Below are 18,578 nucleotides of genomic sequence, written 5' to 3'. Positions count from 1 at the left end.
ATTTGGGGGTACAATTTTAGGTTTACTGAAAAATGAGGGAGAAACAGAGTTTTTATATATCTCTTGACTCCTCTCCCCCATTCTCAGTTTTCCCTATTATTAACATTTTGCACTAGTGTGTTACATTCATTATAAGTAATGAGCCAATACTGGTGCATTAACTAAAATCCATAGTTATTTGTATATCTTTAGTTTTAACCTAATGTCTTCTTTCAGATCCAGGATTCTATCCACCTTATTAATATGTAGTCATTTGTCTCTTTGGCTGGGAGAATTTCTCAGACTCCCTTCATTTTAGACAGCCATGATGGTTCTGAGGAGCACTGATTAAATATTTCGTAGAATGGCCCAGAATCGGGATTTGTCTGTTTTTTTATTTGATCATGATTCAGCTGAGATTATGATTCTTTAGGAAAAATAATAGAGAAATAAAGTGCCATTGCCATTATGTCAAGGGCACATATTATCAATACGGCTTTTCACTGTTGATACTCATTTGGACCTGGCTGAGGTCGTCTTCGTCAGCTTCCTCGTCATCAGCTTACTCTTTTTTTGTTTTTTTTCTTTTTCTTTTTTTTTTTTTTCTTGGAGAGGTTTTTGCTATAGGGCACATGCGCTCGCCAGACAGACAGAGAGAGACATAGAGACAGAAAGCAAGAAATCACCCCCCAGGGGGGATGGTCACGCCGCAATCCCTTCTCCTCCATTCTCCTCTTGGGATCTTGGGCACGCACGCACACGCACCCGGCGTGAATTTTAAGCCACCGGGTCCAGGACGCGAACCATGGTAGACTACGTGGGAGTCCAGCGACATAGCCATTACGCTAACTGCTGGTTCCCAGTCATCAGCTTATTCTTTTCCCTGATTCTATATTACACTCTTTGGGAAGAAGTCATTCTGTGCACTCCATTTATAAAGACTACAACATTATATTTTACTTTTCTTGGGGGCAGAATGCATAAATGATGTGGAATTATTCTGCATGGTAGATTTGCCTTTTCTCTCTTCCATTCACTTATTTATTCATCATTTCTTTGTATCAGATGGACGTGTGAATATTTACTTTACTTTGGGTTATAGTCCAGTACTACCTTCTTTATTTTGTCACTCAAATTGTTTTAGCTTTGACCATTGGAAGCTCTTTCAGCTCCTGTGATATTTACAATTTCGAAAGCTACAATCAACCCTTCAAAATGACTATTCTACCCAGTGACTACTTAAGATTAAGATAGACACTTAGGGAGACACATTTCTTTCAGGTAATGCATTCAATGATAGTCTGCTTGTCTGGAAGAAATCATTTGACGGGAAGTAAGTTAAAGACTAGGTTGAAAAGTGCCCATTATGTAGTAAATATTTTAAGAAACTAATGAAATAGAAAGATAAGGTGAAAAAAAAATCCAAACCTTTTAAAGCAAATTTATAAATGGCTTCACACGCTTTTGCCAAAATTTCTTCTTCTGGAGAATTAAGCATTAACACCACGGTTGCTGCTTTTTTGCTTTCAATTGTTAATGGATCAAACTGAAATGCAGAAAGAAAAATACCAGGTTCATATTTAAGCTTTAAAAATCATATAAAAATGAATAGGGTCATAAAACTTAAAGAGAACATAATCTTGCTAAGGATGTGGTCACTGACCAATAAGTGCATTGTAAGATTTTTATTAAAAAAAAAAATCACTGAGGACTGGCACCTGTAGCAGAGTGGTTAAGTGCTGTACATGGGAAGCCAGGTCGCATGTGGCTGACTGTGGTTCAAATCCCATCCCCTGTGGCTTGAAAAACTTGCCAGGTGCTTGTGTGTATGTGCCCCAAACCTTGAGGGGATGGAGAAATGGAGGAAGAAAGATTGTGGCATGACTACGTCCCATTGGGTGAGGTTTTCGGTCCCTCTTCTACTCTTGCTTTCTGGTAAGTGCATGGGTGCACTGGGGATAAAAGTATATAAACAAACCAAAATAAATCACTGAAAGATTAATAACTGTTCATGTTGGTGGCCTTGCAATTCCTGGGATATAGTGAGACAGGTAAAATGTTCTGCAATCTGACAGCTCTAGTATCTCGATTTAGTCATATAAAGTCAAACAAATTATTCATCCTCCTAGAATGTCAATTTTGTTTCTATACTGGAAATAATACCTATCTCCAAGGATTAAGGAGAGGATTAGTGATCGTGTAACATACATGTAAAGCACTTAACATATTAGATGCTCCTTAAATAGCGTATCATTATAATTTGTAGTCAGTTTATAAGCATCCTTGAGTACTGCACATATTTGATGCCCTGATATCTTAAAAACCAGTACAGGTTTAGTATCCCTTATCCAAAATGCTGGGGACCAGAAGTGTTTCCAATTCGGGATTTGTGTGCGTGTGTATGGAATATTTGAATCTACAAAATGAGATATCTTGGGGATAAGACTTAAGTCTAAACACAAGACTAATTTTTGTTTCATACACATTTCATACGCAAAGCCTGAAGGTAGTTTTACATTATGTTTTTGTATTACAGTGTTTTGACTGCAACTTGTCACATGAAATCTGTCGTGGAGGTTTTTACTTGTGGTGTCATTCCCGTGCTGGGTTTTGGATTTTGGTGCATCCTGGATTTGAATTTCAAGATTAAGGATGCTCAACACATACTTGCTTTCAACCATTAGATGTCTGGGAAAGAAGTTATTACATATGTTGAAACAACAAAAACAGTAGAAAAGAAAATATAGCAAAATGCAAAACCGGATAAAATCAGAACAGGAGAAATAGTAACGTAGGGTAAGAAATAGTATATACAGATCTCTAACAGCCCTGTGTCGTGCTCTGAGACCTCAGGGATTGGTGTGTAGCTGAAATGAACAATAACAAACTCATAACCCCTAGGGCTTTCTGTGGTCAAAGAGAAAGCAAATTATTACACTAGTTTCTTCCATTTCCAGAGACTGGTGGAGGAGAGAACTCTCCTTATGATAAAGAAAACTTTTTTTTTTTTTTTGAGATGTTTTTGCTATAGGACGCGTGTGCTTGCCAGACAGACAAATAGAGATAGAGACAGAAAGTGAGAAATAACTCCCCGGGGGGATGGCCACATCGCAATCCCTTCTCCTCCCGGGATCTTGGGCATGCATGCACACGTGCCCGGCATGAGTTTTAAGCCACCGGGTCTGGGACGCGAGCTGCGGTCGACTACATGGGAGTCCAGTGACATAGCCATTACGCTAACTGCTGGTCCCAAGAAAACATTTTTGATCTTTAAAGCTTTAACTGCTTCTTTGTGTAGGCTCTTCCTACCTGGATATCTATGATTTTGGATATAAAAATTTTTGATGTTTCTTTTTAAGTAGAGGATAGAGAGATACAGTACTCTGAATAAGGAAACATAATTTGTGAGGTGGAAGGAGTGAAAAAGAAAAAGGATATGGCAGTCAACAAATGATCTGAAAATACTAAAAAATAACAAACAACTACATAAAACAATGATCTGAATGCACATGGTCAGAACAAAAATTCGCCTAGGAGACCACTGCTGGATGTCCAAATGGGGGCTGCTGTTTGTCTGTGTCTGACCCTGTAGGTGTTTGTTTCCAAGCCTCTTAGACTCTTCTTGGAGAGATAAATCTTCAATCAGCCATCTACAGCCGGCTTATGGCACTTGTGGGTTTCCAGTGACATGAACCAGTGAGAAAAGATGGCTTTAGCTAAGTCATAGCAATGGCAGGATGCTGTGTGTAACATTTATCAGGAGAGCACAAGGCCCTGCAGATCTACAAAACGTGTAAAGGAAGACTTCTGAAAATATTGGGGTTAGGGCTTGAGAGCCATCTTATTAAGGTATTATGAGGTAGCCTCCAGACGCCCAAGGACATCATGCCATCTGGGTTATGCATGTAACTCATTGACCAAAGCTTTTTAAATCTGAAAAATTAGAGAGCTATAGATTATACAATCTCTTCCAAATATAAAATTATAAGATTCTGGGACCAGCCAATGGCGTAATGGTTACATCACTAGACTCCCATGTAGTAAACCACAGTTCAAGTCCTGGACCCAGAGACTTGAAAATCACGCTGGGCGCATGTGCTTGTATGCCCCAAATCCCGAGAGGATGATGGAGGTGAAGGGATTGCAGTATGGCCAACCCCCGGGGGGTGATTTCTCGCTTTCTGCCCCTCTATTTCTGTCTGTCTGGCAAGCACATGCACCCTATAGCAAAAATCTCTCTTAAAAAAACTTCTAGAATTCTATGAAGTGCAATAACACACAGAAGAGGCAATAAATATTGTGATAAGGAGGGGAAAATTCATTTGCACTGGAGGTATATGGAGACAATGCATGGAGAGACACAGTTTATGAGTGGATTAAATGTGATAGGTCAGGACAAGGAGGAAGGATATTTGAATGAGCAAAATAACACTAAGATCTCTCTGATCAAGACAGAACAATTCTAGCACCTCTGAAGGTCTTCTCCTTGTTCTGTGAAAGGCAACCATCATTCTGATGTAACACCATCAATTTTTCTGGTTCTTAAATTTCATATAAACGGGCTTATACAGCATGCACTCTCTCATGTCTGGCCTCTTTAGCTCAACACAATACCTTAGAGAGTCATCCACATTTTTGCTTATATGACTAAGTCATGTTTTGTTTTTTAGAGATTCTTGCTAAAGGGTGTGTGCACTTGCCAGAGAGACAGAGAGACAGAAAGCAAGAAATCACACACACACACACACACACACACACACACAAGGGTAATGGCCACACCACAATCCCTTCTCCTCCATTCTCCCCTCGGGATTTTGGGCATGTATGCACATGTGCCTGACATGAAGTTTAAGCCACCACATCTGAAACTCGAACTGTGGGCGACTATGTGGGAGTCTAGCGATGTAACTATTATGCCATCAGCTGGTCCCTAAGTCACGTTTTTTATAACTATATGTTACATTCCACTGTATGAATATATCAGTTCTGACTCTTTTATTTCTGGTTTGAGGTAATCATGAGTGAAACTACAAGGAATATGCTTACATTAGATATACGGATTCATTTGTCATGAATACATACCTTGGAATGAAACTGACGAGTTATAGGGTTGACATAGATTGACCTTTCATAGATCTGTTGAAGTTTTCCGCAGTGTTAATCGCTTCACATTCCCACCAGCTTTGACTGAGCATTCCAACTGCTGTATGTCCTCACCAATAGTTGGTATTGCCAGTCTTTCTGATCTGCCTTTTCACAGCTCCTCAATCATATTTCCAATTCTATCTGCTTCCCACGATTGTGTTTGGAGAAATGCTCCGTTGTCACCCATTACGACTACATCTAGATAGAAGCACTCATGTTCTCTACTTTTCGAAGTTCATTCCTAGGGCCAGCAGGTGGCATGGTGGTTAAGGTGCTGGACTCTCCCATGTGGCCTACTGCAGTTTAAGTCCCAGACCTTGTAACTTACTTTCTTACTTACTTTCTTTCTTTCTTTCTTTCTCTGGTGAGTGCATGCGCCCTATGGTAAATCAAAATAATAATAATAAAGAATAAAAATTAAATAATAAATATTTTCTTTAAAGACATAAATGAGGGAACCAGCAGTTAGCATAATGGCTATGTCGCTGGACTCCCATGTAGTCGACCGCGGTTCGCGTCCTGGACCCGGTGGCTTAAAACTCATGCCAGGCACGTGTGCGTGCGTGCCCAAGATTCCGAGAGGAGAATGGAGGAGAAGGGATTGCGGCGTGACCATCCCCCCTGGGGGGTGATTTCTCGCTTTCTGTCTCTATGTCTCTCTCTGTCTGTCTGGCGAGCGCACGCGCCCTGTAGCAAAAAAACCTCTCAAAAAAAAAAAAAAAAAAGAAAGAAAGAAATGAATGAAGTTTTTTCTGTCTCTTACTAATTCGGGCTCTAGCATCCATCTATCATTCAGCTTTGTCTTTTGCTGTTCAGCTAGATATTCTGTTCATGTTTGTCTGCCTATCCACAGACGGGTTTCCTTTAGCACCTACGGTGTTCAGCCTTTGAGGGTTTCTTGGTGCTCAACCAGCAAGTGGCCAAAGATGCAGTTTGACTGTTCAGCCTCTCCCTCTGCAGCTGTTCGATTTCTTTGGGACTCCCACTCCTTCATACTGGCTTCCTCATTTCCTCACTTACTCTTATCCTGCTTAAATTTTACAATCTGTTGTTCTAATAACACTCCTGATAAGTCCTAAACTTCCTGTCCTTCTGTCTTTTCATCAGTCTTCCAAAACCCAAACCAGGCTTTCTTTGCATTTGCATTCATGCATCTGACACTAGCAGAGAATGTTAAAGGAAAAATGAATATCATTATATATTACATGTTCGACCATTTCAGAAGGGCCTCATGCAAACAAGGTTTCTACGTTTCTCTTGTAAGCTTTATTACCCCTTCTCATAAACTATTTCAGATTTTCCACCTGTCCTTGAGTGTTTAACACTGTTATCCCTTCCCTTTTCCTTCTCTCCACCCAGGAAAATTTTCAATGAAAATAAAATTGTCAGGGCCCACCATAAGGCCGACTGGTTAAGAGAGCCAGAATCCACGTGGCCAACTGCTTGGTTGAATCCCAGCTCCAGTAGCTTAAAAAATATGCCAGGTATGTGTGTGAGCATGTCCCAAACCCTTACAGGATGAAAGGGATAGAGGAAAAGGGATTGTGGTGTGATCAGTTGCCATGGGGGGTATTTTCTCCCTCTCCCTCTCCTCTCTCTGGTGACTGCACATGCCCTCTGGCAAAATTTTTAAAATGAATAAAGTTATCATATGGAAATGAAACTTCATCAGTTTACAACTTGCAGATTCAAATCCACCTATAGCTGCAGATTTTCTTCTATTACTATTTTGTTAAGAAAAGTGCTTCTCTTGCGGTCTAAGGCCAATCTCTAATGTGTGCCTTCAATGTTTAGTCCAGTCACCGTAATCATTCATTCAATAAACATTTATTCAACCAGTAGTAAGTGCTAGACTCAAAGACAAGCACATTAAAGAAGATAAGCAAGTCCCCTACTGTCAGAGAAACATACACCTCTATAAATAACCAACCATTCCAAACAACAGGTTAAACTTTCCATTGCCCCCAAACATTCTCTTCTGCCTCTTTGCAGTTAGTTCTCCTGGTGCCTGGTCTGGGCAAACAATGACCTGCTTTCTTTCATTAGATTCGTTTTGCCTGTTCTAGAATTTAGCACTAATGAAATTGCTGCATAGCCACTCCTTGTGTGTGGTTTCTTTCATTAAGCAGAACGTTTCTGCGATTCCCCCGTACCATTCATGTTTCAGCAGCTTTCATGTTCACTGCTGAGCAGTTTCCGGTTGTGCGCCCAGATCAGTTTCTTTATCCTCCACTGTTGATGAATCTCTGCGTTCTTCCAGTTTGGGTCCATTACGAATAGAGGTGCCACGAGCACCTTTACGCAAGTCTTTTACAGACAAATGTTTTCAGTTCTCCTGAGTAGAGTAGAATTCAGGCTTAACTGGCAGGTATGTGTTTAACTTGACAAGAAAATACCATTCATTTCCAAAGTAGTTTTACCATTTTGCCTTCCCATCAGCAATGTACCTTTTCCCAGCGTAGTATATCTCCTCATTGACTTTTGGTTTCCATTCATTTGTCTCAGAAACGTTTTATGGTTTTCAGCTTATAGGTGTTTTATTTTGTTAAACTTATGTCTGAGTATTTCACTGGTTTTGATGCTACAGCATAGACCTTTTTTTCTTCACGTATCATAAACTCATACTATTAAGCAAACATTTAGGACCATTTTGCTCTTAAAAATGAACCTTTTTATCATTATATTCCATCTTTTTCTCTGGTAATATTCTTTGTCTTGTAATTATAATATGTTGACATAGCGGCTCCCGTTTTCTTGTGGTTAGTGTTTACACAGTGTGTATCTTTTTCCGTGTTTTTACTTTCAATTTATGTGTATCTTTATATTTAAAGGAAGTTTCTTGCAGACAGCTGATAGTTGACTCTTCCTGTTTTGTTTGGTTCAATAAACTCTCACTTTTATTTTTTAAAGAATTATTCATTTTATTTTATTTACTTATTGTTTAAATTTCTATAGGGTACATGTACTCACCAGAGAGAGACAGGGATAAAAGAGAAGGAAAGTAAGAAAGCAAGCTGCCAGGTCCAGAACTTGAACCATGTCAACCATGGTTATATTATATTTTATATTATATATATTATATTTTATATTATATATATTATATCATTTATGTTTCATCTTGCTATTTGTTTTTGCTTTGTCCCATTTGTTTTCTGTTCCTTTTTTCTGATCTTTCTTTGGATAATGAATGTATTAGTGTTCCATTTTATCTCATCTAGTGGCTTATTGACTGATCTTTGGCCTAGCTATGGGTCATATTTTCTTTTTTTGCACACCTAATAATTTTTATAGAATACTGAGCATTATGAAAATTATGCAGATGAGTATCTGGGGTGGGGGCAGGTCTTCTACTACAGGGTGGTGAATTTTGCTCTGGCAGGCAGTTATCTTATTATGCATCAGTTTTAAAGCCCATTGGAAAGCCTTATTAGGGTAGGTTTACTGAAGCCACACCACGATCCAGGCGGGACCCTCCTGGGGACTCTACTTAATGCCCAAGGTGTTCAATAAGGCCCTCCACTCTTTCTGATCAAAACTACTTTTGTGAACCTAAAAATTATTCCTGTTATACTCCCCAATGATGTCCATGCATGCCCTCTGCCATGTGGAGTTTCATTCTGTATAGCTTTGAATTCCAAGAATCAGGAGGACCGTTACCCCGATTTTGAGAGCTATCTCTATGTCGTTCCCTCCTTGCCGGTCCGCTGCCCTGCAAATTCTACGCACCTTAGCCTCCTTGATCTCTGATTTCTCAAAAACTTCCTTCTTTTTAAACCAAAACCAAACTTTCCCTAGATGCTAGTCATCCTCAGTATACCACACTGCTCCCTTCCCTTTCACAGTTAACTGCGTGCTATCAACTATTTGCTTTCTCCATTTCCTCAGACTCACTGCCTCCTGCACATATCCAGTCTAACTTTCCACCCTCGTCATCTCACCAAAATAGCTCTCACGGAAGCCACCATGCCCATGTCGCCTACCTACCTCTTGATGGTTTTATTTCATTTTTAAAGAATTACAATAATAGAACAATACTTGAGATTACAGAAGCTTATGCTTATTTAATTGTCAGGCCTCTATCTTTTCAGATAATTTTTAAAATTATATTCTATTTATGGTTATTTGGGTATTGAAAATTGGTGGGCTTTCCTTTTTCTTTTCTTCTCCCCTCTCCCCCAACAGCTATATGCTTCTGAACTTCTCCACGACAGCACTGCACACACTCATTGTATCTTGGATTCATGTGTCTACTTCAGGGTGTCGTATCACCCTCCACGCGTCAGTGACTCGGGCCAAGGACCTTGACACCTCTCTCACTCCTCTCCCTCTCATACTTTATGTGCAATCCATCTGCAAACCCTGTCAGCTCTGCCTCCTACTGTCTCCTCACCCTGGCCACTTCTCGCTTCTTCACAGTCCTCCCCCACCCCGGGGTCCCAACTGCACCACTGTCACAGCCACGACGGTCTTCCAGTTCTCACTCTCCGGGGTGGTACTCAGATGTCACTGTTCCTCTACTTGTATTTGCCAATGGATTCTCTTTCTTGCAAGTTAGGAAAAAAATCCAATTTCCTTAACATAGTTTAAAAGGCCTTAAGTGTGGCTAGTACCTCACTCTCTTTCTATTTATTTTTTTAAGGTTTTTGCCATAGGGCACGTGCGCTCGCCAGAGAGAGACCGTGAGAGGGAAAGTGAGAAATCACGCTCCTCAACTGGAGATGGCCATCCCTAAATCCCTTGTCCACCATTCTTCTCTTGGGATTTTGGGTACATACACATGCCCTGCATGACCCTCCAGGTCTGGACCTTAAACTGTGGTCAGCCATGTGGGTGGTGTCCAGCACCCTAAGCACCATGTTCCCTGCTGGTTCCATACCATTTTGTTTGTTTGTTTTAAGAATTATTTTATTTAACTTTATTTATTTCTTTCTTTATTTATAATTTGACCACAGAGGTTCAGAGAGAAGGGGGGGGACAGGGAGTGAGAGCCATCGGGTCCGGAACTTGAACCTCGATTGGCCATGTGGGAGTCCAGTGCCCTTAACCACTATGCCACCTGCCAGCTCCCACAACATTTTTTTTTTAAAACACACAATTAACTACATATTTTGTGGGGTACAATGTGATTTTACAGCACAAGAATACAACATGTAATGATTCATTCAGGGATAATTAGCATACTCATCTTCTCAGCGCTTGTCATTACTTGTCCTGGGAACATCCAGAATTCTTTGAGTTACTTGGAGACACATAGCAAGTTGTTGTCATCCGTGTTCTCTTCACTGTAGTTTATAATTCTAGATATTGTTCCACCTATTTAACTTCAATTTTGTGTCTGTTAAGCAATGCCTGAACTAATTACTATTTGATAATGGGCTGCTTCTCCCACTCTGGTGTATGCTGTCTTGGGGCCTGAACTTTGTTCTGCTCCCATCCTTATGCCCAGGATGGAGAAGAATACTTATGTACCATACAGCACGCACTCACTATGCTTCTGTTTCTTCAGGTAAAAGAATACATTCTTCTCTGTCTCCATTACCTAAAACGATACCTGAGATACGAAAATACTCATTAAATGTCTGTAAGAGAATGTATTAAAAATGCCCATGGAAACTTTTTTTTAATGCTTGTATGATCTGCAGGTGCCCTAACTGTGTGCTGTCTGCTAACCTCAGGCAAGAAGTTTCTACATGTCAGATTCATGGAGCTTTCAGCAGGCTTCGGAGTCCTTCTCCCCACTGAGGTGGTAAGCAGAAGATAGGCAAGTGCGTTTTTTTAGGAAGAGTGTCCACAGTTCCCATCCTGTCTTCCAAAGGCTTCCTTACTGCCCATCCGACCCTGAGACTCACAGTCACAGGTCTTCTTCGTCACTTTGGTCTGTCTCCCTAACATTCCTTCTCTACAAGCACACATTCAGATTTCCCTTCCATCTTAGGCCTTCCTCCACAGAGACCTCTAATGATTCAAGGTTTTGCTTTTGGTTTTGGTTTTTGTTTTGCCATAGAGCACATGCGCTTACAGGGGGTAGGGAGTAAAATCACCCCGCCCCCATAGTAGATGGCCACACTGCTATCCCTTCTCCTCCATTCTCCTCCCAGGATTTTGGGTGCACACACATGTGCTTGGCATGATTTACAAGCCGCTGAGTCCAGGACTCAAATCGCTGTCAGCTTTAATTGCCACCCCCCCCTGCTGGCCCCTAATGTTTCAGTAGTGAGAAGGCTGATTTTATGAGAATGTGAAGAAATAAGCTGTGGTTAAGCATGGACATGTTGTGACCTTCACAGAATGACTACTATTCTAAAGAGGTAGAGTGTGTGAACAAATGTTTAAACAAAAGCTGGGCTAGACGGTGGTACAGCAGTAAAAAGCCACACTCGGGGGGCCAATCCCATGAGGGAAGGTTCCCTGTTCAAGCTGAGAGATCCCTGAGTACACAGGGCACGTGATCTGGGGCTAGCTGAAGCCTGTGGGCAGATCATGGTGTTAAGACCCCATTGGGGATATGTTCTTTCTCTCTCTTGCTTATGAAGGAAAGAAAGAAAGAAATTAAGGGGGGAAAAAAAGCCAAAAAAAAAAAAAGGCAATAGTAAAGATAATTTCATCTCTTTTCAATGGTTTAGAAAGTAGTGCAGTATTCTACTGTAACACGCAGTCATTATGGAGAAAAAGGCAACTTGGGGACGAGGAGCTTGACTAAAAGATCAAGACTGTTAAAGAGTTAACACGATCTAAGGAGCCATCAAAGGAGGAGAAATACCAATATCTGGCAGAGAACGGAGTAACTTGGCATGATATTTGTTTCTCCTACAGAGACTATAGCATTATAGTAATTTTTTATTTAAAAAGGCACTGAGAATCAAATGATAGCTATAACAGAATGCCACATGACTACATAAATAATACTGTGCTGTAATTACACATCCCATCTGCTTTCCTGTGAGCAAGTCCCAGTCACCAACGAGCTTGTTGTGAAATTATAATTTCACGCTCTGTACAAAATAAATGATGAACCAAAATTATTTTCAGAAAGAATGAAAGAAAGGGGAAGCACTTTGGCTAGGCTTTGGCTCTTAAGTCCCATCAATTAGAGAGGCCATAGACTGAGAGAGGTATTTTGATGTCTGTTAAGGAAATCAGACTGTGGAGAACAGGGCTGCCTGGCCAACAGCACTGGAGGACGGAAGTGTCCCGAGGCTGCCCCAGCACAGCAGTCACGGGCCACCTGCGGCTCCCGAGCGCGTGCCGTGGAGCTAGAGAGACCGAGGAATGGAACTGTAGATCTCATTTTTTTTTAATTGGCCATTTTAATTATTATGAACGTAAATAACCACATCTGGCTCGTGCCTGCCGTGTTAGACAACAGAGGCCTAAAAGAAACAAAATCATTAGGTTGAACTCGGTGAGTGAAGATCATGACCGTTGAGTGATTTTCTTTTATGGTGCCAGTGAGTACAAATAAATGGCTTTTAAAAACAGTTTATTTTATGAGAGAGAGAGAAAAAGAGAGATACCCTCCCAATAGGATCTGGCGACACCGAATTCCACCCACCAGCCTTTTAGCCAATCGAGCTCCTGGGGTTATAGGTATCTTCAATGGGTTTGGGCAGACCTGGGATCCAAACCCAGGCCTCCTGCATGGCTCCAACATCTCGTCATGGCACCCTATGACCAGCACCATAGTAGTGGGCCAGGTTTTTTAAATTTCTATTAAAATGTGTTGACGGGAACCAGCAGTTAGCGTAATGGCTATGTCGCTGGACTCCCACGTAGTCGACCGTGGTTCGTGTCCCGGACCCGGTGGCTTAAAACTCACGCCGGGCGCGTGTGCGTGCGTGCCCAAGATCCCGAGAGGAGAATGGAGGAGAAGGGATTGCGGCGTGACCATCCCCCCTGGGGGGTGATTTCTCGCTTTCTGTCTCTATGTCTCTCTCTGTCTGTCTGGCGAGCACACGCGCCCTACAGTGAAAATCTCTCTCAAAAAAAAAAATGTGTTGACCACGTCAGTAGTCTCAGATCATGAGGAGCCACTTGCACAGGAAAAGAGAGACAGATAAACAGGGGCAAGTAGACTGCTCTCATCCATTAGGAACCTTTAGTGAAGGACACTTAGCAGTTAACATCTGCTGTTATGTCTAAAGGTTCAAATGAAAATAACTCAAATGAGGGAACCAGCAGTTAGCGTAATGGCTATGTCGCTGGACTCCCACGTAGTCGACCGTGGTTCGTGTCCCGGACCCGGTGGCTTAAAACTCACGCTGGGCGCGTGTGCGTGCGTGCCCAAGATCCCGAGAGGAGAATGGAGGAGAAGGGATTGCGGCGTGACCATCCCCCCTGGGGGGTGATTTCTCGCTTTCTGTCTCTATGTCTCTCTCTGTCTGTCTGGCGAGCGCACGCGCCCTACAGTGAAAATCTCTCAAAAAAAAAAAAATGTGTTGACCACGTCAGTAGTCTCAGATCATGAGGAGCCACTTGCACAGGAAAAGAGAGACAGATAAACAGGGGCAAGTGGACTGCTCTCCTCCATTAGGAACCTTTAGTGGAGGACACTTAGCAGTTAACATCTGCTGTTATGTCTAAAGGTTCAAATGAAAATAACTAAAACGACCTGTAACTTTACAATCTGAATCAAGGTAGCAAACACTTAGAGCAAAGTAAGCAGCTGATCATTATCCATACAGCATTGTATAGGTGTCTTATATATGAATTTATACTTTTTAAGTTAATTCATGACATTTTATTTAGCTATGATGAGGGGAAAAGACAGGAAAAATAAGCCCCTGTGAGCCTTGATTTTTAAAAGTATATTTATTTCTTTAATTCCATTTGTTATTATTTTTTAATTTAACCAGAGAGACACAGAGAGAAAGAGAGAAAAGGAAAGTGAGAAAGCAAGCCACCAGGTCAGGGACTCAAACCGCGGTCGGCCATGTGGGAATCCGGCACTCTTAACCACCACACCACCTGCCAGCCCCCATCTATCCAGATTTCATGTATCCAACTTCAGTTCCAGCTCACTCGGCAGTTGCTTGGCAAACAGATCAGTGTGCGTTAACAAAAAGAGCTGTGGATTTGAATTCCAGCCCTGTCTCTCACAAGCCAAATAACCCTGGGTCTCTCAGCTCCTTGAGTCTCAATTTCATCTTCTGTAAAACACAGGGAAGACTGCCTACTGCACGCTGGTGGCCCGAGATTAAGTGAGGGCATGGGTGGGAGTCCAGCGACATAGCCATTACGCTAACTGCTGTTTCCTGTGTTTTTCTGTTTTTTTTAATTGCCAGAGGCATGTGCACTGGCCAGAGAGAGATGGAGAGACAGAGACATAGATAGAAAGGGAGTAAGTACCGCCCAACAAGCATTGGTCATGCAGCAATCCCTTCTCCATTTCTCCATACTGTCAGGATTTTAGGCATGCATGCACTCATGCCTGACATGTTTTTCAAACTGCTGAGATTCAAACCCACAGTTGGCCATGTGGGATTCAGCTTCCTTAACCACTAGGCAAGAGGGCCAATCTTTGTTTGAGTTCTCATTTGTTAAAAAAAAAAAAAATCATGGCAGTGCTGTTAGTCTATGGCAATGAATTAAAGTTTGAGTTCTAAGATTGATGAAGAAGGTCTGGGAAAACAATCCCCAGGAGACATCCCACTCTTCTGAGGAACTGGGTTTTGTTGCCCAGGTGAGAGCCTGTCCTGCTATTCCTACTCATCATGTGCACTTAACTAGGGAGAGGAAGTGCTGACCCATTAACAAAAATGTCCAGTTCACCAGGGCCAGCAGTTAGCATAATGGCTATGTCGCTTGGACTCCCATGTAGTCGACCGTGGTTCAAGTCCCAGACCCAGCAGCTTAAACTCACGCTGGATGCATGTGCGTGCATGCCCAAGATCCTGAGAGGAGAATGGAGGAGAAGGGATTGCAGCATGGCCATCCCCTCGGGGGGTGATTTCTTGCTTTCTGTCTCTCTGTCTCTCTCTGTCTTTCTGGCGAGCGCACACACCCTATAGCAAAAACCTCTCCAAAAGAAACACAAATGTCCAGTTCATGTGAAACCCAATCATTAATATTCTGGACCCAGCTTATGGCCTCTGGTGAGTTCAGAGACTTTGAATTCATCGACTAAAGCTCGATCACCACTGAAATACTAACAGGGTACATTCCCATGCTTGCAAACCCAAAGACCTGAGGATGACTCATGATGGCCATGTGCCAGGCCACTGGGAACTTGAGTGGTAGCTGGTCTTCCCCAGCTGATATCCCTGCCAGACTTGCTTAGTTCTGTAGAATGATGAACTGCATCCTCAGCTGCACCATTAATAATAGCAGTATGTACGAAGTTCTTACCAGATGCCAGGCACTAGTCTGAGAATCTTTGGTCTGACCTAACTTCAGCACTAAGAGTGGGTATTCCTATGAAGCAGGATTCACCACATCCTCACTGTGGTACGTAGAAGTTAGGAAATTTGCCCAAGGCTGTAGATGGGCATAAGTGTAAAAGAAAATGGAGCAAGAATCCAGGCTAAGCCACTGTATCTCCAGAGCCTATCCTCTTAGTCAATGAATAGCTTGCCTTATACTAAATAATGCCTAGTCACCATTTCTGTTAGAAATTCTTTTCTTTTTTTTTTTTAAATGAGATTTTTGTTGTAGGGCACATGTACTTGTAGAAGAGACAGAGAGAGGGAAAGTGAGAGATTACCCTCCAGGGAGGATGGCCACATAGCTATTCCTTCTCCTCCATTTTCCTCCTGGGATTTTTGAACACGCACACGCACGCACACACACACACACACACACACACACACACAAACATGCACTAGTGTAATTTTCAAGCTGCTGGGTCTGGGACTCAAACTGCAGTCAGCCATGTGGGAGTCCAGAGCCTTAATCATTACACCAAATGCTGGTCCCATTTGCTATAAATTATTTTATGCAATAATTCCACAGGAAATTTGCCTTTTACTAAAGCATCATATTTAGAAAGGCTGAGAAGGGATGTATTAGTCATTCAATTAATATCTTTTTAATATCAGAGCATCTTCTTAGCCAGCATTGCTTTTATGATAAGGAAATATAAATAAACTATATATGCATACCTTAACGTGTATTATGACAAATAAGAATATTAAGAAAAGCCAAGGAAGTTTTTTGTCTTAAACATATTACTAAACTCTTTTTTGCTGTCTCAATTACCCATTTTAACTAGTAGACCACTGATAAAAATTAAAACTTTTAGAAACAATGTTTCTAGGAACTATTGGGTCATGGGAAAAGTCATGACACATTTTGCATAGAAAAACATGGAAAAATATGTCATGACTTTTTAGACAACCCAAAATATATAAGAAGCAAACTATCACTAGTTGAAGAAAAGTTTGTTTTTAAATCATTATATATACCTCTTTTATTTATCTGTTAAATCCATGATAGAGTGTGTGTACATGAAAGAGTACGTGTGAGAGAGTGACAGAGAGGAAGAGAGATAAGAACCCTCCACGCAGGGTTCACAAATGCCACGATCCCCCTCCTTCAGCCCTCTAGCCCATCAGATGCCTGGTGTGTTTTAGGCTGACCAGGTCAGGGATTTGAACCACAGTCATTGTGTGGAATCCAGCTTCTCTTGAGCAGCACACTACTGCTGTGCCAGGGGCCTGGCCATGTATTAAGTTGTTTGGGAAAGTCATGATGCATTTTTGCATAGAAAAAAAATACGTCATGATTTTCCCAACAGCCCAATATATCTCTCTTTTAAATCTGGTTTTCATTTATAATATGTAGAACAAACCTTTCATAGGTAAAGGTTTAAAGAGGAATACCTTGGAACGAGTTCCAAGTTAAGAGATTGTAAGTTGTGGAATACTGTTGATGTATTAGAATGTGTAAGGTGGAAAAGAGTTAGATATTTGAATTCTGCTCTATCAGCTTTCTTTTCTTTTTTTTTTTTTTTGGAGAAGTTTTTGCTATAGGGCATGTGCACTCGCCAGAAAGACAGGCAGAAAGTGAGAAATCACCCCACAAGGGGGATGGCCATGCCACAATTCCTTCTCCATTCTCCTCTCAAGATCTTGGGCACACACACATATGAACCTGGCATGAGTTTAAGCCACCGCATCTGGGACTCGAACCATGGTCGACTACATGAGAGTCCAACGACATAGCCGTTACGCTAACTGCTGGTCCCTGAGCTTTGTTAACGTGAAGTCAGCGCAGCGGAAGGATGGAGGGCCCTCAGGGAAGGCGATCAATAGGGAACACGGATAACTGTTGCACATGCCTTTGGCTGTCCCCAAGGCTGCTGTGCACTGAGGAAGCGAGAGCTATCTTTCGTTCATGCCAGGACTGCCTTTCACAATTCCCTGATTGTGTCCCTAAGGGACAAAACCAGCACCACACGATCATCAAAGTGCATTAGACAAATATATTTATTGCTTATTAGCCCCTTACCTCTAATTCTAATCAAACTGTCTTTGTTGTCAAGTACTGTGCTCATGAGTCCAATTTCTACTAATAAGGCGCTGTTTGGCAGCAAAAAATGATGTGAACACAGGCTGCAACGGAAACGTGAGAGAATCTGCAACTCGTCAGAACTATGTCGGAAGGAAAGCAGCCAGATGATGGGACAGCATCATGAGACTACAATGGCTGTCTGCAAAGTCTCTCTGGCCTGGTCACATAAGTGCTTCCATAGTATTTTTTATTTTTATTAATTTTTATTTTTAGGGAGATTTTTACTATAGGGCACATGCGCTCGCCAGAGAGTCAGGGAGAGACAGAGAAACAGAAAGCAAGAAATCTCTCCCCAAGGTAGATGGCCACGTCACAATCCCTTTTCCTCCTTCTCTTGGAATTTTGGGCATGCACACACATGCACCCATCATGGGTTTGAAGCCACCAGGTCCAGGACTTGAACCACAGTCGAGTCTTTGTGGGAGTCCAGTGACATAACCATTATGTCATCTGCTGGTCCCTGTTTTCATTTTTAGAGACAAGATCTCGCTGTGTTGCCCACACTGGCCCTGCCTCCTGCGTGGCTGGGACTACAGGCATGCACCACTGCACCTGCAGCTTCTACAGCATTTGCTCGCAACTGCAGTGAATGTCATGCTTAGATGGCTTTATAGGTAGACGTGAGTGTGCGCACACGAGCGTGTATGTGTGAGAAGCAGAATCCCGAGGATTGTGGTTGCAACAGATCTTATTTGCCAAGGGCTAACTGTGGGTGCTGAGAACTTTAGGTAACTTATTTTATTTTAATTCATATAACAATTAAAATGGGTTGGGTATTGCAATTCCCACTTAAGAGATAAGTACTGAAATAACTTAGCCAAATTGGGCACCTTAGCCCAAATGACACAGTTCTGAGGCAGAGCTGGGACAAAGTTCTTGGTTTTAACCACAATGCTCTAATTCTGGATGGGATATTTCTGTAGTGGCCTAAAGATCTTCCGAAATAT

At 41.9% G+C, this 18,578-nt stretch overlaps 1 protein-coding gene across 3 annotated transcripts in view; it reads right to left on the bottom strand.

Annotated features, from left to right (window-relative positions):
• Window positions 1–18,578, bottom strand: part of ARMC3 (armadillo repeat containing 3) — a 115,707-nt gene that overhangs the window by 91,387 nt on the left and 5,742 nt on the right. For all 3 annotated transcript variants that reach the window (XM_006139717.2, XM_027767713.1, XM_006139712.1), the window contains exon 3: window positions 1,408–1,525. In XM_006139717.2, the coding sequence (XP_006139779.1) occupies window positions 1,408–1,525 (118 nt within the window). The remainder of the gene's footprint in view (window positions 1–1,407; window positions 1,526–18,578) is intronic.

Source organism: Tupaia chinensis, unplaced genomic scaffold (genome assembly GCF_000334495.1).
Source record: "Tupaia chinensis unplaced genomic scaffold, TupChi_1.0 Scaffold000001_1, whole genome shotgun sequence".
Classification (NCBI taxonomy): Eukaryota; Metazoa; Chordata; class Mammalia; order Scandentia; family Tupaiidae; genus Tupaia; species Tupaia belangeri.
Note: the sequence above shows the minus strand (reverse complement) of the source record. Positions and strands in the feature narration are given on the sequence as shown.